Source organism: Callorhinus ursinus, unplaced genomic scaffold, assembly GCF_003265705.2.
Source record: "Callorhinus ursinus isolate GAN/ISIS: 27379988/994484 unplaced genomic scaffold, GSC_fseal_2.0 scaffold77, whole genome shotgun sequence".
NCBI lineage: Eukaryota > Metazoa > Chordata > Mammalia > Carnivora > Otariidae > Callorhinus > Callorhinus ursinus.
Window position 1 is genome coordinate 3172855 of NW_027397139.1, and position 21507 is coordinate 3194361.

At 59.9% G+C, this 21507-nt stretch overlaps 1 protein-coding gene across 2 annotated transcripts; it reads right to left on the bottom strand.

Annotated features, from left to right (window-relative positions):
- Window positions 1–1847: 1847 nt before the first annotated feature.
- On the bottom strand, window positions 1848–21184 carry THOP1 (thimet oligopeptidase 1). 2 transcript variants are annotated; one of them, XM_025861151.2, is made up of 13 exons: window positions 21037–21184; window positions 18018–18230; window positions 15302–15450; window positions 14191–14298; window positions 11192–11294; window positions 8548–8708; window positions 7650–7785; window positions 6832–7198; window positions 6300–6501; window positions 3966–4152; window positions 3694–3822; window positions 2792–2928; window positions 1848–2333 (listed from the first exon to the last, which is right to left on the bottom strand). In XM_025861151.2, the coding sequence occupies exons 1-13, from the start codon at window positions 21050–21052 to the stop codon at window positions 2178–2180; spliced, it is 2064 nt and encodes a 687-aa protein (XP_025716936.1). In that variant the 5' UTR covers window positions 21053–21184; the 3' UTR covers window positions 1848–2177. The 2 variants fall into 2 exon arrangements, with proteins under 2 accessions (XP_025716936.1, XP_025716935.1); XM_025861150.2 differs by having other exon boundaries at window positions 1848–2336.
- Window positions 21185–21507: the final 323 nt, after the last annotated feature.

The following is a 21507-nucleotide window of genomic DNA, read 5'->3' on the forward strand; positions in this document are numbered from 1 at the left end:
GAGTGGACATGGCCCCGGCCCTGAGATGCCCCCGGCTGAACAGCCCCGGGGGGAGGCGTCACACGACAGCCCCTCAGCTCCCTCGGGAGGAAAGTGGCTGCTCAAGGCCACCGGCCGGAGGGATCCAATAGCTCTCCCTGGTGTCCTGAACCAAACCTGAGAGCAGGTGTGCGGCATCCTCCCGAGCCCACTGGCCCACTCAGGGACACAGGAGGGCTGTGGCTCTGTCCCCATCCCCGGCCCCCAGCTGCCCAGCACACCGCTGGTGTGGTGTGTGCCAGCAGCCCACCTGGGTTTTGCACAAGGACCAGGTCGTGGCCGTCTGGGGGCTCTGCACGGGGAAAGGCAAGGGCAGCTCAGCCCCCCGACATGCCTACTGCTGGACAGAGGCCCCTGATGGCAGCCCAGGTGTGGTCTGTTGGTTGTCTTTGCCCCTTCTTGGGCCCCAGCTGATTTAAGTGTAAGCAACAGCGGCCTGGAACGGTCTCAACCTCTTTTTTTTTTTTTTTTTTAACATTTTATTTATTTGACAGAGACACACAGCGAGAGAGGGAACACAAGCAGGGGGAGCGGGAGAGGGGGAAGCAGGCTTCCCGCTGAGCAGGGAGCCCGATGCGGGGCTCGATCCCAGGACCCCGGGATCATGACCTGAGCCGAAGGCAGAGGCTTAACGACTGAGCCACCCAGGCGCCCCTCAACCTCCACCTTCTTAGCAGCGCCCTCGAACGCTGGGAGCACGCCAGCTCTGGGCCCCAGTCCCCCGCCCTCTCGGGCGCAGAGGTGTGAGCAGGAAGTAAGCCAGGTGTGCCTGCGGGCAGCGGCCACAGCCCAGGCCACAGCCGACTAGCCTAGAGCTGGTGAGAACGGGCTGGGCAAGGGGGCAGACCTTCCCGAGGTGCCAGCCTGACAGGCATGGCCGCCTGCCTCAGGGAGAAGGGTCAGGGAGCTGTGGGGTTCCTCATTCCGCGGATCATGGATCGGTCCCCTTTGCGGGGGGGGGGGGGTGATGACAGACTGGTGGGGACAATTCCAGGGCAGGTGGCAGGGCTCCCAAAGAGCTCAAAGACCAGGGAAGACAGAACACACAGGTTGGCCCAGACCAAAGGAACGTGGTGGGGATACCTGCCGGTCCTGCTCAGGAACCCCTTCCGGATTTCCACGACCAGGAAGTATCCCCTAAGACATTTTGAAGAATTACCAGAGGACCCAGGAAGGCCGCCCATCCCCATGGCCCAGGCTTGGCTGTGTTGCTACCAGCCAGAGGGAGCTGAGCCAAGAGGACCACATGTGCCTTCGTCTTCAAGGTCACATGGTCCAGAGAGGTCACAGCCTGGCCTCCAGCAGCTGCGCCCATTAATCAAACCGTCAAATCACAAATCCCTAGGTCTGGCCAAGGGGCCGGGACAGGAGCTGTGCCCAGTGGGGGGGCTCCAGGGCCCCAGGGCGGGCGGCCGCTTGCTGCTGAGGCGCGGGCGGGCGGGCGTGGCCTCCCACCTTCTTGGAAGACCTGAGCCTGGTCCAACACGGGCCGGGGCCGCACAGGGAGGGAGAGGTTGGCGGGAAACAGACCCCTCCTGGTGAGCGATACCGCACACCAGTTCCGCGATTCCCCTCGGCACCCCCGCACGCAGTCCGACAGCTCAGCAGGCTCCGAGACCCCAACCTGTCACAGCCCAGAGTGCGCCAGCACAGCGCAGCCTCCGACCGCCCCGTGTCCCTGGCCTGAGGGCTGATCGCCAAGCACATCCGGGGGTGACGGGCGCACCGTGTGACAACGGACAGTCTGCTAGTCTGCGGTAGAAGCACAAGAGCCAGAGACCAGGCCAAGAGTCTCTTTCTTTTTTTTTTTTTTTTTTAATGGCTGCATTTCAAAGAACCACCGTCTTTTCACTCAGAAAACTTCCCAAGAAGGGGATGGATTAGTGCAACAAATCGGCGGGCCTGACTGGACACAAAGTTTCCCAGGCATCTCGAGGATAAGACCCCACCAGCCCAGGCTGACCACCGAGGAGACTGGAGAGGAGGAATGAACAGGGAGGACGAACACCCCCTCTCCTCACCCTGCCCCCCCCCCCGCCCTGAGCTGCAGGCCGCCCCATTTCCCGACTGGGGGCTAAAGCAACAGGGCGGCAGGAGCTAGGGTGGGGCTGGGCCTGGGCTGGCAGGGCTCTGGGGCGTCAGCAGGCTGGTGGCTCGCTGCTGTCCACCTGCAGGCCTTTGCTCAGGAGGAAGGCATCCTGCTTGGGGTCTCGGCCCAGGAAGAGCTTCAGCATGACGCTGGCATCCTGGGAACCACCGGGCCTCAGGATGCAGCTTCTGTAGTCCATGCCAACCTGCTGGGAACAGGGGTGGGGGTGCTAAGTCCTCGAGTATCCCCTCTCCTGGCCACAGGTGGGCTCGTGGGTGTCTGCACCAGCATCAGAGAGAACATGCACGCGCAAGCACACGTGTTAGTCACAAGCATGTGCATGCCGAGCCCCACCCATTCACGACACTGCGAGGCCCTTCACGTCACAGAGGCTGAAGCCCCAGCCAAGCCCACAACACAGGTGGCTGAGTTTCTGTGGTGAAAAACACAGGTCTGGAAAGCTGGCTGAGCCCCCAGCCCCAGGAGGGTCTAGGGTGGCAAACCTCAGGGCGGAGAGAGGGCCCATCTCCAGCACCCAGCAAAGACCAGCAGGTGTCTCCGCTCCCCTCCCCTGGTCCCGGGCAGCAGGGAGCAGTGCTGAAAGGTCACTTGCTCCCTCCACAGGCAGGCGACCCTCCCACTGAGTGGCTGGCTTGCCCTCACCTTGCTGTTGAGGATGCCCTCCTGCTTGAAGCGCGTGTGGAACATGTCCATGGAGTACACCTCGCTCCACAAGTAGCCGTAGTACTGGGCATCATAGCCACCTGCCAGGTGGCCGAAGGTCGCAGGCATGTTGGTCCCTGGGACAGACGTGGCACGGCTCTCACTGCGGCCCCAGTGTATCCCCCAGCCCCCTCAGTGCCCGCTGCCGGGAGAAGGGAGCCTCAAATCAGCCCCATCAGAGGTGACCCACACATCCAGGAGGAGAGGAATGGGCCCCACAAGAAAGCAGTAGCTGGACAACTCGGCCCGCTACCTGCTGACGCTGAAGAGTTCACACAAGAGGATAAATCAAGGCACGCCCTACAGTGGAAAGCACGCGCTGGCTAAGCTTTTTGAAGGCATTTTTAAGTGCTTGTAGAATGAAGCAATGCCCTACCACCTACACTGAAATCCCAATTTTCACAGGTGCTAATCCAAGCATTTGCGGTAACGCGCAAGGACAGGCATCACAGCCTGACCTACTCTCTGCCCCCAGGGTATGAAATCCCTGCTCTCTGCGGCACCTCCCAGGCCTGTTCCAGAGCAGGGTGTGGGAGGGCACCGCTGAGGGAGTTCGGGGACCGGCGGGGAGGGAAGCGGCAGACGGCCTGAGCGGCAGGAGGGGCAGCAAGAAAGGATGGAGCTGCTCACACCCACCAGCTGCCAGCCGCACGCTGGAGCCCGTAGGCCCGGGAACACCAAGCAGCAAGGGGGCCAGCGGCCGTCTGCTCCCTGCCGGGCCTCAGCTACCACCCAGAGACTGGCCTGACTCCCTCCACACGTCACTAGGTCCTTCTGACTCCGGGACCGGCGGGACCCTGCCCGCCCCCCGCCCCCCGCGGGCCCACCTGGCAAGCGGCTACCTGGCGTGGCTGGGACCCCGAGGATCTCCTGGCAGAGGCGGGCGTACTCCTCCGCGGGGTCTGCAGCCGTCTGGCTGTGCAGGGCCTGATCCACCTTGGCCAGCACGATCTGGCGCAGGTTGAAGAGACCTGACGGGTGCAAGGGCACAGGGAAGCTGGTTCTGTACTCCCGCACGAGAAGGCACGCGCCTGGCCTCCCCCGCCGCCCCCCTAACCTCGGGGCCAAGGCCTCCCAGAGGCCCCTGGGCAGGAGGGCGGCTCCTGGCGGGCACCTGTGTTGGCCTGCCGAGACTGGATGAGCTTCTCCAGCAGCTCCTGGGGGATGGCGCTGCCCGTCTTGTAGTGCTGGGACATCCTGAGCAGCGGCTCCTTCTCCCACACCCAGTTCTCCAGCATCTGAGAAGGTGCCTCCACGAAGTCCCGCTCCACGTGTGTCCCACTAAACATGGCAAACTCCGCCTGTGGGGGCGGGCAGAGCTGCAGGGAGGTCCGGACCCTGCCTGGCCAGCTCCCAGCTGCTGGTCTTGCCTGGGCACGCGGTATGCTCTGCTCTCCCGGCAGGCACAGCTAGGCAAGCAGACAGCAGGCTGCGTGAGGTCCCAGTGCCTGGGGACGGGGGACAGTTGAGGCTCCCAGGAAGGGGGGGGGCTGCTAAAGCCATCCCAGCCCAGGACACACAGGGAGCACACCCATCCCTGGCGGGCCACCTGGGTTCCCTTCCTCCATCCACAAAGCCAACGCTCTAAAAAAAGCCCTAGACCCCAAAAGGCACAGGCCTGGAAACAACAGAATGGCGGTGTGCTGAAGGCACCTTGTGCTTTCTCCACTGTTAGGTCAGACATTTTCCTGAAGTCGTGCTAGAACCCAGCTCTGGCGGCCACCCTGGGCAAGTCCCTTCAAGGCCCAGAGGGAGGCAGAACGGGAGAGGACAAATGTTGGGCCTCATTACGCACAGACCTGACTCGCGACTTCGCCTACTTGCTAAAATTTCTAACCCCAAAACCAACACCTGTGGCGCTTTGTGGTCATTTAACGCTCTGCCTCTGGGCTTTAGCTCCGGCTGTAAACAAGTGCCCTTTTCATGCCCTGTTGAGAGCACCCCCGACCCCCGTTTTTATGTTTTTGTAAACAATTGGGCTGTTTAGATGGATCCCAACAGGGGCGCCTGGGTGGCTCAGTCGGTTGGGCATCTATCTGCCTTCGGCTCAGGTCATGGTCCCAGGGTCCTGGGATCGCGTCCCGCATCGGGCTCCCTGCTCTGCGGGAAGCCTGCTTCTCCCTCTCCCACTCCCCCTGCTTGTGTTCCCTCTCACTCTGTCTCTCCAGTAAATAAATAGAATCTTTAAAGATAAATAAAACGGATCCCAGCTGCCATGCTGAAGTGGTCTCCGCCTTCCCTGAGAGGGCAAGAAGGCCGTGCTGTGCAGAGACAGCACACGGTCAGGTGCGTGAGCTACAGCGCAGTCGGCTGGGAGTCCACTGTGACGAACCGGCAGCACCCATCAGAGGTGTCTATAAACAGAAGCACGCATGACATGAGGGCCCTAACCCTGTGTGCCCGCGGGAGCCCTGCTTCGGTATCTGCGAACTCTGTGTGCTCGCGGCGACTTTACAGAACTGCCAACAGCGAGCACGTGTCTCTGCAAAGACCTGAAGGGAATGAGGGAGCCGTGAGTCACTGGCAAAAGAATGTTCCAGATCCGGGACATCCCCCGTGGGCACGCAGTGCGGAGGCAGGCAGAGGCGAGGGGAGCGTGGACAGGGCAAGGCGGCCGGGGCACACAGGCCCCAGGGCTGCAGACGCTGCCCTGCCCTGAGGAGCCGCTGAGCGCCGTCACCCCAAGACGACGCTTAACGCACAGTGGATGACAGACCAACACAAAGAGTTAAAGCCCAAACTTCTGGAAAAGGAAGATTAGAAGAAAACGGTCTCTTCAACGAGACACAAAAAGTGAAAACTGTGAAAGAAAAAAGGCAGTGCACTGAACACCAAAGTCAAACCCTCTGCTCAAAACACACTTCTCAGGGCATCCCACGCGCAGGAGCGTCCCGCGGCCGAGAACAGGAGCCAGGCGCCCACACGCGCGGCCCCGGGGCCGGACCCCGAGCCCACGACGCTCAGGGAGGGAGCCAGACACGGAAGGCCACACGGGGTGTGAGTCCACGTGGGTGACACGTCCACGGACGGGAAGGGGGCTCGTGGGGGCGGCAGGGGGACAACCACGAGGCACGAAGGCTCTTTCTGGTGATGGAGATGTTTCACGTTTCGGTAGCCGTGATGGCTACCTAACTTGGTAAACTAATGATCACTGAAACGTTCAGCTTAAAACGAGTGAGGGTGGCCCTAACCCAATGAGCAGCATCCTTACGGGAAGAGAGGGCACAGACACACACAGAGGGACGACCGTGTGAGGGGACAGCTGGCTGCAGGCACTACTGACCCCGACCGCAGAGCCCCAGCCCCGCTGAGACACTTCTATCCGGTACGCCAGCCGGCTGCAGGGCTCGGTGGTGACCCAGGGAGTGGGGCACTGTCCAGGGAGGCGGCTGCCTCCAGATGCACCAACCACCAGCACCGCCCCCGTCCCCGAGGCCCCTGCACCCACCTGAGAGCAGAGCTGGTGCATCACGTGCCCGAACTCGTGGAAGTAGGTCTCCACCTCGTCGTGCTGCAGCAGGGAGGGGGCATCCGGGGTAGGCTTGGTGAAGTTGGCCACCATGGCCGCGATGGCGATCTGACGGGTCCCGTCGTGCCGCAGGCAACCGGGCTGCAAGCCGAAGCAAGCCGCGTGCCCGTATTTCCCTTCCCTGGGGACGGAGGCAGGGTCGGGCCCAGCCAGGGATCTGCTGCACACACTGCCCGGCCCACAGGGCTCCTGACCCCACAGGAGCCCCTCACCGACCCATCTGCCAGCCCAGGCACCTGCACAGACTGAGCAGCTCAAAGCTGCTCCTCGGGAGCCGGGGGCCTGCCCCACACTCCGTCCCACGGCTCGGGCGGAACCTCCTGGGCACCCTCCTCCCTGGACGGTGGGCACCCCCGGCCCCTCACCCAGCCCTGCACCGTGGCAGCCCCACAACCCATTCCACAGACGGGAACGCTGAGGCGCAAAGAAGGGTCGCTGGGCTCCCCCGCACCTTGGGTAGAGGTCCAGGTAGAATTTCCCAATGACCTTCCCTGAGGCCGAGTCCCTCACAGAGTACAGCTTCACGTCCTCGTGCCACACGGTGGCGCTCTCCTCCAGGTCGAAGGTCAGCCCCAGCAGCTCCTGGTAGATGCTGAGCAAGCCCTTGGTGACCACCTGCATGGGGAAATACTCCTTGAGCAGGTTCTGGTCCACACTGTAGCGGGTCTCCTCCACCTGGTTCATGTAGTAGCGCATGTCCCAGGCGTTGATGCGCCCGTCGAAGTCCAGGCCCCGCTTCTCGCACTCGGCCTTCTTCAGCTCCAGGATCACGGCCCGCTCCTGCTCCCCCAGGGGCTTCAGCTTCCGGGCCAGCTCATCTGCGGAGGGCAGAGGGGAAGGCTAGGCTACCCTGCGGCGGCTCCCCCGCCAGCCCCGGTCCGCAGCACGATGGCCCCAGCACCCCACCTGCAAGGCCAGACTGCCGGCACAAGCCAGACAGACATCGCCCTGCAGCAGGTGGGGGTGTGGGCAGGGGCACCTCAGTCTCCTTCCACGAGCAGAAAAGGATGGCCAGAGTGGGGACGCTTGCCCAGAGCTCACGCCGGGAGGCAGCAGCGCAGGGGCAGACACAGGCTCACCCCAGAGCCCTACACTCGGCCATCAGGTTCGAGCCCCTCGAGGCTGAACAGGGGTCAGGGAGGTGTTAGGATTCCCACTGTAGGGTGGACAGAATGTGGCTCTCGGAGGCCCCATCACATCGCAGTCAAGAATAACCTGAACCCCACTCCTGGAACCCACAGCGGGAGGCTGGGGGAGGCAAAGGGTTACCTAGGAAAGTGGCCACCACCTGGCTGCTCTTAGCCATGTTCATCTCCAGGACGTAGTCGGCATGCGTGCTGAATCCCAGTAGGCTGGACTTCTGGGCCCGGAGGGTCACCAGCTCTCTGAGGATCGCACAATTCTCCTGGAACCGACCAACGACCAGCTCTGTGGGCATCAGGCCCACCACCTCCCACTTGGGTCCCGTGGCCAGCACAGTTCTGGGATGCCAGGACCCAGCCAGCTGCATCTCATCCCCACCCCCACTTCCCATGGCCTAGGTTTCCATGGCTGCCCTGTGGTCCTGCCATAACACATGCATCTCTATTAATCCTCAGGTCCCTTCTGGACCCAGAAAGGGTGTAACCGTGAAGGGTTCGAAGGCCGTGAGTGGAGAGCAATGTGGGGCCAGGTGAGCTGCAGGGGGCATTGTGCACGGGGAGCTCACCCCCGTCTGCTGGAGACACTGAACAGGAGAAGCGAGGCCACACCGCGGCGTGGACACAAACACAAGCGTCTGTGTGGGAATGGATGTCTGTGCACTGAAGACACGCCCCAGGCCGCAGTTAGAGGGCCCAGGCCACCACACAAGACACAGAAAAGGGGAGGGCGCGTCTGCAGACCCCAGCTCAAGCCCCAGCAACGCCACTGGAGAGAGAGAGAGGGGATGACCGAAGCTAAGGCGCGGGAGCAGCGGATGGTCACGCAGACACGGGACTGGCTTGGGGAAGGGGTCAGACCCTGAGCTGTGGCCCCGGGCCCAGAGCCAGAGCCAGAGCCAGAGCCGGCATGGAAGTCTGGGAGGGGCAGGCTGAGCTTGCCCGGGGCTCGCCAACCCCCGAGTCCGGCCCAGGAGGCACCGGGCAGACGGGACAGGCCCCGCGACTTCCAGGCATCGCCTTCCCACCTGCTTGCAGCGACAGTTGAAGGCCTCCTCCACCTTCCTCCTGGTCTCAGGCACGTGGCATTTCTTCAGGAGGGGAAAATAATGTGGGTACTTGAGGGTGACTTTCAACTTGTCATCCCCAGCCTTCTCCAGCGAGTTCAAAAAGTCCTCCGGGAGGCCTCCTACAGGAACAAAGCCAGGGCTGCCACAGGCCCAAGAAGCTGCCAAGCCCGTGCAGCTGGGGCCGGAAGCATGCAAGAGGGTAGGACTGGGAGCCTACAGGGAACAGGGACCCAGGCCCGGCCTCCCTACCCTGCCCTGAGCCCCTCCAGGAAGACCGAGAGCTGCTGCCCTTCCCACCAGGGCTCCCAGGGAGGAAAAGCTCCCCTCGGCTCAACCCCGACACAGGGGGCTTCCGGGAACTGCAGTGTCTTCCCTCGTCCCTCCCCCAACAGCGACACCAGGGGTGGACAGATGCCACCCTCGCCCTCCTGATGGGCCGCACTTCTGCAAGGGCCCCCACCCGGCTCCCTGCGCCGAAATGTTCTCCTAAGACAGAAATCCGGGTGCATCACCTCAGACTGAAAACCTCCAGGGGCCACCACAGCCCTGGCTCTGAGCTGGCCCACAGCTCCTTCCAAGGCCAGCTCGCCCGGGGCCCTCCGGACAGTTGAGAAGGGACGCTGGGCGGCAGGGTGGGCAGTGCTGGTTGTGTGCACGGGTGTGTGTGTGTGTGTGTGTGTGTGTGTGTGTGTGCACGTGTGCAGACACCTGTTTCCTAGCTCTGGGACAGAGCCTGGGAACAACAGGCCCACAGCAGCAATGGGCACGCCTGGCACCCACGTCGCGGTTTCTAAAGAGCCGCCCAGGCCAGGGCGAGGACAAAAGGAGCCTGGAACCCAAGTCTCAAAGAAAAGTGCTCACAGAGTAACAGGGACACTTCAAGATGCAGAGACCCTTGAAGTGTAACTGGGACAATCTGAGCATCAAAACAGGGACAGCAGCAGACCACGACCCTGGGAGTAACGGGGCCTCTGTCCACACCACCACTGCAGATAAAGCCACTACTGGGGGAGGGTGCTGACTCGAGAGACCGGCACACAAACGCACAAGCGATGATGGGGTCAGAAGACCGTTTGCGGGAGCTTCACCCAGCGGCACATGGGAGGGGCTGCAGCTCCAGGGCACCCCCAGAGTTGCTGCCGACCAGGGAGGAACCCGGCAGAGGAGTGCCTTCACCGAGCAGCAGAGACTCAGGGGGAAGGGGACAGAGAGAGAGACACGTTGTCCGAGACTCTGTAAAGGGACACCAACTCTCCCTTCGGCAAGCAGAAGAAAATCAACACGCGCCACACCCTTGCTCAGTAGGACTTGTAGGCCTGCCGACCAGGCCGTCCTGGCCACGGTCACCGCCTCCACACTCTGAGGCCGGCCGGCTCTGCTCCACGGGAGGTCCCTCAAGCTAAACAAATGGGCCAAAAAGCCGGCCCACGCGAGGGTGTGGGCGAGCAAATTTGTTGGCCGAATTTGAGACCCGGGATCCCCCTCTGGCCAGGAAACACAGTGGGCGCGTCCTTACACGGGGAGCCACGTGGGGGGACGTGCAGCCCGAGGCCCAGGCACGGAAGGGACCGAACCAGAACAAAGGGCAGCAGAGGGCAGCGCTGACTGAGCTTTCAAGGCCCTGCTCGGGAAGGCCTGCCACTGTGGGCCCCTTTGCAAGCCAGCTGCCCTCGGGGGCCTCCGGGTGCGGGGGGAGTGGGGGAACCTCTGGCACTGGTGGGGGGGGAGGCTCTGGCCACGAGGCCCGGCACGGCCAGCCCCCCGGCAGCAGCAAAACCGAGGCCTGGGCTTTTCAAAAGCATCCACGTCAGGAGAGAGGACAACACTTATGTGAACGGCTGAGGAGCGGCTCATCGGAAAAGGAGCTTAAAGAGCCAGGAAAACTCCATGTAGCGGGTGCTCCGTGAGCAGACCCGACAGTGGAGAAGAATACAACGAGAGGCCCCAGGCCAGCGGTGCAGGGGGACGCGGGCTGTGTTCTCCACGACACGGCTGTTCCGAGTGCGAGGTGCGCTCCCGGGGAAGGCTCACAGGCCTACACACGACTCTCCCACAGCGGGAGGGACATACGTGTGGCAGTGTCCACGGAAAGGACAGAAGGCGCACCATCAGCTCGGGGACGCCGAGGGCACAGGGCTTCCCACGCTACGGTCCTTACAACTTTCCCACAGGGTGAAGTTTTTTGAAATGAAACAGTTGGGGCGGGAGAATCAAGGACCACAAATTAAAAAAGACACCTCGGCCCCAACCTTTCGTAATTCCCACCTACAGCCAGGTGTGGGAACAAGCAGCAGCCAGGATTGAGTCTATATGATCCTCTTACAGGACTGAAACGAGAAGAGCAACAGGTGGGGGCGTGGGCCTCAATGGGGAAATCCTGGCTAACTCAGCCGCCGGACCCAGCGCTCCGGGCACTGCTCGAGGAAGGATCGAGAAACACAGATTCCAAAGTGCTGACTGCTCCAAGGGAAGACCCCTCGCCCAGGGCGGTGGCACACAGATGTCCCCACACTTCGGAAGCCTGCGGGTGGTGGCCACGGCCTGCGAGGGTCCTGAGGCCGCGAATCAGCCCCCCGCCCCCACCCACGCCCCCCGCCAGTACCCAGCTCTTCTCGTGTGAGTGGCAGGAAGGTCGTGTCCTCGTTCAGGTTCTTGTTGAAGTCGATGCACAGAAGGCTCAGCTTCTTCTTAATGTTCTTGATTTTCTGGAGGGAGGAGCACAGCTGTGAGTGGAGTGCTTCCACCAGGGCTGGGGGCTCCCTCCCTACGGGGAGAAGAGACAAGGGAGGCGAGAAGAGGGACGGAAAAGACACAGACATCAGGTTCTAACACTGCTGTGCACGGCGCCAACAGAACACAGACACCAGCTTCCACACTGAGCGGCCTTGGAGACCCTGGGGACCTCGGCTAGTGTCCCCATCGGTTACATGTCCCAGACAAGAGCGTTCTGGACCCTACTACCTTCAGAGTCCACAGCCTAGGCTTTCGGACATTTTGACAGAGCAGCAGGGCTAAGCCTCAACGTGGAGACTTCTGACAGGGGCGAGGCGTGGCACAGGAGGGGGTGCCGTGGGGCCACAACGTGGGCCCACCGCCACCTCCGGGGGGCCTGGAGCCGAACCCAGCCCTGGGCCTGACGACAGGGGCTCTGCGATAGCAGGACAGGTGGGGGCGGGGCAGGGCAAGTGCGCCCGACAGCTTTGCGGGCAACGCGGGGCTCCTTGGGCGAGACCCTGGCTCAGAACCAGCCTGCACAGGAGCACGGAGCCTCGCCGGCCACAACCCTGCGCCGGGCGCTGCCACTCACTTCCTCATCTCACTGAAGCTGTGCCACTTACGGTTCTGAGACGTGGCAGGGAAACAGCATATGCCCTCGCCGAACGAGACAACGCTCTGGGGCCCCCACCCAGCCCCCTGCCCCGGCTCCACATGGCGCTCCCTGTGTCCCTTCCGGCAAGGTGGCCCCCAAGTCACTGTCTGTGCGGCCCCCCGTGCACACACGCCGGACTTTCAACAACGTGATGGAGCTTTAAGAACTGTGGGGCACCTGGCTGGCTCAGTCAGGGGAGCATGGGACTCTTGATCTCGGGGTCGTGGGTTCAAGCCCCATGTTGGGTGTGGAGCCTACTTTATAAAAAATGAAAACAGCAGCTGTGCTTCCGTTGCTCTGGCCGACTGTAACACCTGCACGCGCCGGAGCGGAGTTGCCACACTGGACTCTAGATCCCACAGTCCTGGGATGGAATCTGACTCCAGTCCCACTGGCACTGGTTTTCTTTTGTTTTTAAGACTCTTATTTTTACGGGGGCACCTGGGTGGCTCAGTTGATTGAGTGTCTGACTCTTGGTTTCAGCTCAGGTCATGATCTCAGGGTCCTGGGATCGAGCCCCGCGTTGGGCTCCATGCTCAGCAGGGAGTCTGCTGGAGATTCTCTCTCTGCGCCTCCCTGGCTCATGCGCACACAAATTCTCTCTCTCAAAAAAACATACTAATTAAAAAAAGAAACCCGTATTTAAAAAAAAAGATTTTTATTTTTAAGCGACCTCTACACCCAACGTGGGGCTGGAACTCACGATCCCAAGAGCAAGAGTCACACGCTCTACCGCTGACAGCCGGGCGCCCCTCACCGGCACTGGTGTTAACAAACATGCCTCATCCCTTGGAGTCCTGGTTTCTTCAACCACAAGCTAGAGGTGCTGGCGTCCGTTCTAAGTGACAAGAGGGACAGTCACTGAGCTCTGGACGCGGACCTAGTGTCGGCATTAACTGTGTCTTTCCTGTGTCTTGGTGCTTTCCCATCTGGGGGGTCTCGCTGACCGGGAGGGGTGGCCAGTTCCTGGGAATGGTAAACAGCTCACCCGTAAGGGCACTTATGTGCCAACGAGCCAGTCCAGAGCCCACAGCCCAGCCATCTCCTTTACGTGGCTGCCTGGCAGAGAAAACGGGGAGGGAACGGGGCGAACAAAGATCCTCAGCAATTAACCACAGGACAGGGGGCAGGCACGGCCCTCCTCGCCCGCTGATCCAGGCCAGAACGCAGGAGATGCCATCTGTGAGGCTGGGACTTACGATAAGCAACGTGTATTTGGTCTTCGTCCCCATTCCTGGCACGCAGCTCCTAAAACCCTTGGAATTTCTTCCATGGTAACAAGAAACTGCAACAGCCCGAGGACCGAGGAGTGGGGCCCATCGTGTTGCTTATCACCAGCCCCCTTCAACCACACTCGAGTGCATATTAACGAGATGACTTTTGGAAAGCCCCTGAGGATGGGGGCTGGTGGCACCCCCTGCTACCCTGGGAGGGGAGAGGGGCCAGAGGCTGCAGGTTCAATCAATCACCAGTAGTTTAATCAGTCATGCCCACACAATGAGGCCCCCACAGAACTCCTAAAGGACGGGGTTCAGAGAGCTTCCGGAGTGGTGCACACGGGGGTGGGGGGGGCAGAGTTCCGTGCCTCTCCCCCAGACCTTGCCATTCCGGGTTATACCCTTTACGATGAGTCAGTAATAGTAAGTCAGTCCTGTGTTCTGTGAGCGGCTCTAGCAAATGACTTGAACATGAGGAAGAGGTGGTGGGAACCTCTGAACCACAGAGCTGGTCAGTCAGAAGGAGAGATAACAACCTGGATCACGTCAGTGCAGCCTCGAGGGGCCAAGCCCTGAAGCTGTGGGAGCAGACACTGCCTCCAGGTAAGCGTGTTCGAGTCTGACTGTAGGACACCCGCTGGTGTCACAGAGAACGGCATGGTGCGGGAACCCCCACATGTGCGGTATCAGAGAGAAGCCATGCTGTTGCAGCAGGGTACAGAGAACAGAAGCCCCCAGCCACAGTGACCTTTTCCTTAATGCCAATGCACCGAAGTCACGGAGGGGACTGATGAGGTGTGCCCCCTGCACCGCGCCCTCTCCGTGGCTGAGGGAGTGCACACCATAAACCTCAAGAATCCAGAGCAGGGTGGGTGCAAAGGCAGACCTACTCCAGACAGACCTCCCTCCCCAGAACTGAGGCAGCAGAGAGGTGGGCACCCAGCCAGAGGCTGGGCCCTCAGACACCACGTGCAAACAGGGGGGCCCACCCCACCCCCGACAGCTGGTACTCACTTGCTGAGTGTCCTCGGGCAGGTGCAGCCCGTTCCTCCTGCCCAGCTTGATCAGTCGCTCCAGGTACCGCATGGCCTCTGGCCTCAGCGAGTCCTTCTGAACTTTCTCCTAGAGCAAGACAACCAGAGTTCTGTATGAGGGAAAGCTGAGGCACCGCCAGATGCTGGTGAGGCGGCGGGAGACCGAGGCACTTGCGCAAACATCACTGCAGGGAACGTGAGATGGTGCGGCCACCGGGGAGAGCAGTTACAACCACCATCCGACTCGGCAAGGGCACGTCCATTCCAGAGACATGAAGACTTACATTCACGCAAAACCTGTCCACGAGCGCTTGCTTCCTGGGAACAGCCCAAACTAAAGCCGGCCCAGAGCACCTCCCACAGGTGAATGGTTAAATGGGAATGAGAATGGTGGGTAGCTCAAGGTCATCATCCTGGTTGTGGTGGTGACTGGTTTCGCAAAACATTACACTGGGGGAAATGGGGCAAAGGATACACAGGTGCTCACACGCCTACAAAGGTCTCAAAGCTACAACTAAATACAAAATGTTGCTGGTGCTTCCACAGGCCGCCCGCGCATGCCTGCACCAGAGCACGCGGGTGTGCTCTCCTGACCGAGGAGACAGAAGCGCGAAGGTAACAGAGGAGCGCCACTGTCCACCTCCACGGCTCGCTCCGACACCAGCAGCCAAGACCCGGGAGGCAGGACACCAGCCCTACGGAGTACCCCTCGAGGTCAGGAAAAGGAAACCATGTGGTGGGTGCAGGGAAGGCTTACAAAGTCCTAGGCATTTTAGGCTCTATCGTTTGCGTTCCTCTGCATTTGTCTCTGTCATTCTCTCGTTTCTTTATTGCGGTAAAACAAAACACAAACACTTACCGCCTCAGCCATTCTTAAACGCACGGTTCAGTGGCCTTAAGGGTGTTTGCACTGTCACGCAGCGATCCCCACCAGCCACCCCCAGGGCCCCTCAGCTCTCCACTTTCCCAAGTCTGAGGAACAGAATGACCAAGTCTAAAGAGATTCTGATCCAGCAGTGCCCATCCGGACGCTGGTCTGTGCCCCCCAAGTGTCTACCTCCAACATGCCTGGTACCCCGCTGCATCCTCACCTGCAGCCAGACAATCCTCTGGTACACATCCTGCCTCATGCTCATCTCCACATCAAACTCAGACAGCTTTTTGTCCGCCTCTGTGCTGGCCATCCGAATGTCCTTAGATGGAGAAACGTGCTGCGGGAAGTCAAGGATATTCCTCTGAACTGAAACGGGGGGAGAACAAGACAGGTGTGAAAATGGGCCCCAGGTAGAAAGTGGCACATAGCAACCTCACCCCGCCAGGCACGCAGCTCATCCACGTCTGCCGATCTGTTCAGTGAACGCTCTCTCCACATTGGGCCCTGGGCTGGGTGCTGGAAGGAAGAAAGGGGCATGGTTGTCATCCATGTCCTCGGGGATCTCACAGTCCGATGGAAACAGACTCAACTCCCAAACTCCAAGGAAAGAAGGACTGTAACAGAGAAGCATGAAAAGATCTAGAGAGGCTAAAATAACTCGATTCCAGAAAAAGAGTCAGGGCTGCTGATGGCAGCATTTTAAATTCATAAACGATTTTCTAACTTACAGAGCACACTCGCATTTCGTCAGAGGAAGCATGGGTGGTTGTGAGAACGTAAGCTTTAACAGTCACCGCCTGACCTGGCAACACACCACTAGGAGCCTACATGCAATCACACAAAAATCACATGCATTCACAGCAGCAGGACTGTGAATAACCCAAGTGGACATGACCCAAATGTCCACTGACAGGTGGGTGGACAAACACAACGTGTCCCCCACACACCGGCATGTCAGTTGGCTGTGAACAGAGGCGAGGCGCCCACACACACGGCCCCGGGGACAGACCCTGAGCCCACGACGCTCAGGGAGGGAACCAGACACAGAAGGCCACACGGGTTGTGAGTCCACGCGGGTGACACGTCTGGAACAGGCTCATCCACAGACAGGAAGGGGGCTCGTGGCGGCCGGGGCATGGGGGTGGGAGTTGGAGATGGGAAGTGACTGCTGATGGGGACAGGATTTCCCTTTGGGGTGATGGAATGTTCTAGAATTAGACCATGGTGATGGTCGGATAACTGAATATAAAAACCACTGAAATGCATGCTTTGAGCAAATTCTATGATATATAAATCAGATCTCAACGGAGCATTTAGTTTTAAAAAGCATACACTCTGCATGAGTAAGATCTGTATTCAAATCACAGCTTGGTTGCTCCCGTGGCCCCTGGGAAGAACTGCTGCCGGCTGCCCAAGAGTGGACAGTGAAAAGGACAGAAATAGCATCCGTCCATCTGGGATTTACAGGCTCACAAGTGCCTGTGACTGCACCAAGTGTGACAACAAAATGGTGCAGGGTGTGGGATTGATGCAAGCAGCCGGTGGTGTGGGATCGATGCAAGCAGCCGGTGAGAGCAGAGGGGGCCCGGGAAGGGGCTGCTGAGGGGAGTTAATTTGTGATTGCAGAGAAGCCCAACATCTACCAAAGCAGGGGGTGTGTGAAGCCCCGAGACGGGAGAGTGTGAGCAAGTGCAAGCGGCCACATGGCCGGGCACTCACACCTCTAAGGAAGGTCAGAGAGGCGCGAACCGCACCAAAAGCAACATCAAGGACTCTAGCCTTTGTCCGGAGGGCAGTGGAAAGACACTGAGGGGCTGGCTGGGGGGAATGCCATGATTCAATTTTAGTTTCCTTTAAAATTCCTTGGAGGGTGGGCACCTGGGTGGGGGGGGGGCTCAGTCGTTAAGCGTCTGCCTTCGGCTCAGGTCATGATCTCAGGGTCCTGGGATCGAGTCCCGCATCAGGGTCCCTGCTCCTCCCTCTGCCTCTGCCCCTCTTCCACCATGCACACATGCACACGTGTGCCCTCTCTTCCTCTCAAATAAATAAAATCTTTAAAAATGAAATAAAATTCCTTGGGCTACTGTGGGGAGAGAGAAAAAAAAAGCTGTAGGAGTGAAGTTGGTGTCTGGCAGGGCTATGCCCAATAGGCAGGAATTAGCATCATGCAATTGCCAAGAGCCTCTCTAGAAAGAGATGAGGGGGGAGACTGAGCCGCACCCACCTGAAGGCAGCAGAGAAACCCACGGCATCTAGCAAACGCGGCACAGGGAGGCTTCGTGAGAACCCCCCAGCAGAGATTCTCAAAGGTTCCCAGAAAAAGGACTTTTGCTAGAGATCCAGGAGCAAGGGTTTCCTCAGCTCAGAGTTCTCTGCTGCAAGACCCATCTCGGTCTCTTGTCCCCACACCATCAACCTCTACAGAGGGGGCTCAGGGAAGCAGCTCTGCATCTATTTGAGCACCTCATCCCTCACAAAGGGAGCAAACAGACCCCAAGAAGGAGAGAAGGACCCAGTTGGGTGGTGATGAGGATACCTAATGGCATCAGGTTACCCAAAGTGCAGGGGGGAGAAGAAAAGCAAAGGGGGCCAAGTTCAGTTGCTCAGAGAGAAGGAGCAAGAAGTGGCTCTGGTTTGGAGGCTGGCACGGGAGCCAGCTCCTAGAGGGGAGTGCTGTTAGGCTGTCCTGCTCTGGACCCTCAGATGACGCAGCCCATGAGAACTAAGTATGCCAGGCTGTGCAGCAGGGCATGCAGGGGAACCAGCGGCCCTCCGGGCTGCCTCTTGCCCAGCAGATGCCTTTACCCCCAGGCAGCTCCTATATCCATCACCATCCGCCTGGGGAGGAGGAGGCCTCACCCATGGCCAGGGTCCAGGAGCTCCAAGGCCTGAGCTGCTTCTGCCTCCCTGCCTGGATCCTGACCCGGATTTACCTGTGTAGGACACCTCCACATCAGCCAGCGCCTTGAGGGTACTCTCATAGGACACGTCTTCAAACTTCTGGGAGCCCACCTGGTCATATACACGCTTAGTTTGCTCAATGAGCTCCACAGTGAGCTCCCCTATTTGCTGGGCGCTCAGGTCCCATCTTAGGTAGTTCACCACGGAGCACGGGGCCGCTGTGTCCAGGGCATCTCCTGCACAGGCTGAACAGAGAAGACAGAGCCCCACACTGAGTGTGTCTGCTCAAGGACAGAAGCAGGGTTAGACTAACCAGGGGTTGGAGGGCAAGGACAGAAGCACGGTTTCCCCGCGCAGGCAGGCAAGGCCCAAGGGCTTTGTGGGGGTGCACAGGGTGACTGATCCTTTAAAGCACAAGATTCTGCGCCCCGGGAGACACTGGATGATCTCTGAGGGCGTTTGTGCTTGTCCCAACTGCAGAGCGATACTACTGCGTCAAGTGCAGGGTAGGCGGACGGGGATACTGTTCAACACCCTCTAGGGCCCGAGACACCCCCCCCAGTGACCCAGCCGCAACATCGGCAGAGCTGGGGTGGATATTTGGTATACACCTCCACCTGACTTACTTGATTAAAGGGTGCTACCCCTGACATCCCTTGATGTAATGTGACATTTATACCGTATTGCTTTCCTAAAACAGGAAAAATTCCTTATCACTGCAATGTCCCTAGCCCCAAGAGTTTTTGGATAAGAGACCGTGGTCTATAAAAACAGCTGCCGCTTAAACTGCTGGGCAGTGTTCAGGGTAAATATGTTTTACTTTCATTCCCTCACTGATCACAGTTCTGAACTCTGGCTTCTGTGTGGCCCCCATCGTACAGATGGAGGTCCGGAGATTTGGAGGATTCAAGTCTCACGCCAGCAAGCGGCAGAGGTAGGATTCAAACCGGCGCAGTCTGACCTCAGCTCCAACCCTGTGAACCAGTGCATCGTGTGCACCTCCCACCTTTGTAAACATCCGATTGTCAGATCTTCCTGCCCCCTTTCCAGGGCTCCACCCCGCCTCAACCCTTACTGGAGTCTACACCAGGGGTTAGCAAACGACAACCTGTTTTTGTACAGCCCACAGGGTCAAAATGATGTTGCACGAGACTAAGTGACTCACCAAGCCTAAACTAGCAAGCCCTTTACAGACGGGTTTGCTGACCCCTGGTCTAACACCATCCACACTCTATTGGGTCTTGCTTAGCAGGTCTGGACAGCTGGCCTGTGCCTAGCCACACCCGCTTTCTTCAAGGTGTCTCCCAGGCCTTCCCACAGGCTGTCCCATCTGCCCTGAGCCCCAACCCTACCAATCCTCCGTTCCATGCTCCTTCCTCAGACGTCCCAATGGCATCCCTGCAGCACCTGCGCGTCTCAAATGCCTACACCTGCCCCAAATTACTTGAATTAATGAACACAGGCTTGTGTGATCCCCCGGGAGAGTATGGAATGCAGAATAAGTAGAAGCTGCTCCAGGAAACACCCACTTGTGCCCCATTTTCCCCTCTGGCATGGCAAGGAGTTGACCAGGGCCACAGTGATCCTGGACTACCCGCCTTTTTGTGAATACTAAAGAGGGATGGGATCTTTGCAGGGTACTGCCAGCTGGGACCCGTGTTTGGCGTCTCTAGGGCAGCGTTTGTTTTTTTTTTTTAACGACATTATCAACATCTATGGCTGGGTCGCCCTCTGGGGTGGGGGTCCACCTGGGCACTGTAGGGTATTGAACAGCACCCCTGGGGCCCCACCCACTCAATGCCAGGAGCACCCCCAGTCGTGACAACCACAGATGTCCCCAGACACTGCCCAGTGTCCCCTGGCGTGGCACAATCACCCCAGCTGAGGACCACTAACATACACTAAGTGGGAAAAAGAAAGGCTCTTGAGCCAGGACAGGCCGGATATTCCGGCCAACTGACTGCCATGAGCTTAGGGAAAATCCTTCTGCTTGCAGAGCATTGTGGACTTCAGAACTGCAGAAAAAAGATGTGGGTCTGTGTTACATTTGGTGGCAAACAAGGGCTCCAGAAGCTCGGACAAGGTAGGAGATGCGCGTACGCTGAGAACTGTCAGCAAAACCTCCTGCAGGAGCTAGGACTTGAAAACTGGAGCGGACGCATTCATCCTGTAGTAGTTCAGCTTGCCACCTGCCTGCTCTGTCCCAGGCTAACAATCCTGCTGCCAACAAGGCAGACAACATTCCTGCCCTCCTGAGGCCTGAAAAACCCTAATTATCATTAATGCAATTATCATCACAGTGGGCTGGAGAAAGAACCCGGGGGGGAAGAGAGACCAGCAAGAGAAAATTCGGGAGGCACCACACAGCAGCCTGGGCAATTTCCTAAATACAGGACGCACACCTCATCGCTCCCATAACGAAAACCCTTTCAGGACGCCCCCTGTCCTTAAAATAAAAGGGACTCCCAGCTGTGTTCTCCCCGAAATGACTTGTTGCTACCCAAACGCGCTCCGCGTGCACCTGCCTCCTCGCCTTCGCCCTCGCAGTTCCCGCCACCTGCGGAGGTCCTCGCGCAGGTCATAGCAGCACAGCTGCTTCTCCCCCGCTGGGCCCGGGCTGATGGGCCACCTCCCCCGAGAAGCCCCTCAGGGACCGCCCTCTCGAGAGAAGCGCCCTCAGCCCCATCGCCGACCACTCCCTAAAGCCCTGGCTCGCTTCTGGGCGGGATGAACGCCTGTCTCGGGCTCTGCAACTCCGCCTAGAGCTCACGGTCTCCCCCGGAGTCCGCCCCCAGGGCCCGACCGGTGCTCAGTGGAAGCCACACACTCGGAATTGGCTGAATGAGTGGAGCTCTGGAAAAGCTGGTTCATTCATTCGGCCGCCGAGGGGGCGGGGTCCCGGGTTCGCCGACCCATCCCCGCCCAGGCTCCAGCCCCTCGAGGGTCACTGGGCTCGGCTCCTAGGCCCGAGTCGCGACCCCGGGAGAGGCGCGAGGATGGAGGGGACGCCCGGGTCCGGGGAGCGGGGCCGCTCCGAGGGGCAGCCGGTACCTGCGGGGGGCTTCATGGCGGGCGGGTGTGCACCGGCGACCCCTCCCTCCACCTGGTCCGCGTCGGCTGCCTCAGCTGCCGCGGCCAGCCGCCTCCGTCCGCTCAGGGTCCGCAGCAGCCGGGACCGAGGTGCCCGCCGCCCGCGCGCCCGCTGAATGCTGGGAGAGCGCGTGCGCCGAAGGACAGGGCGCACGCGCGCCCTAGCTCCGCCCACACCGCGAGGCGGTGCTTTGGCAGGCTGACGCCCTCTACGCACGCGCTGGAACCCTCCCTGCCCGTCATTGGCTCTGGCGGCGACAGGGGCGGAACCTTCGGGGAGGCCCGGGAGGGACGTTTCCATGGAAACCACACACAGCTGGCGCCCGGAAGCCTGTGCACTTGCGGTTCTTTCTGCCTGGATTTCTCGGCCTGGGCTTTTAGCTCCCGTATTAATTTGCGCTTGCCCCCTTTCTACTTTTATAACTGTATTGG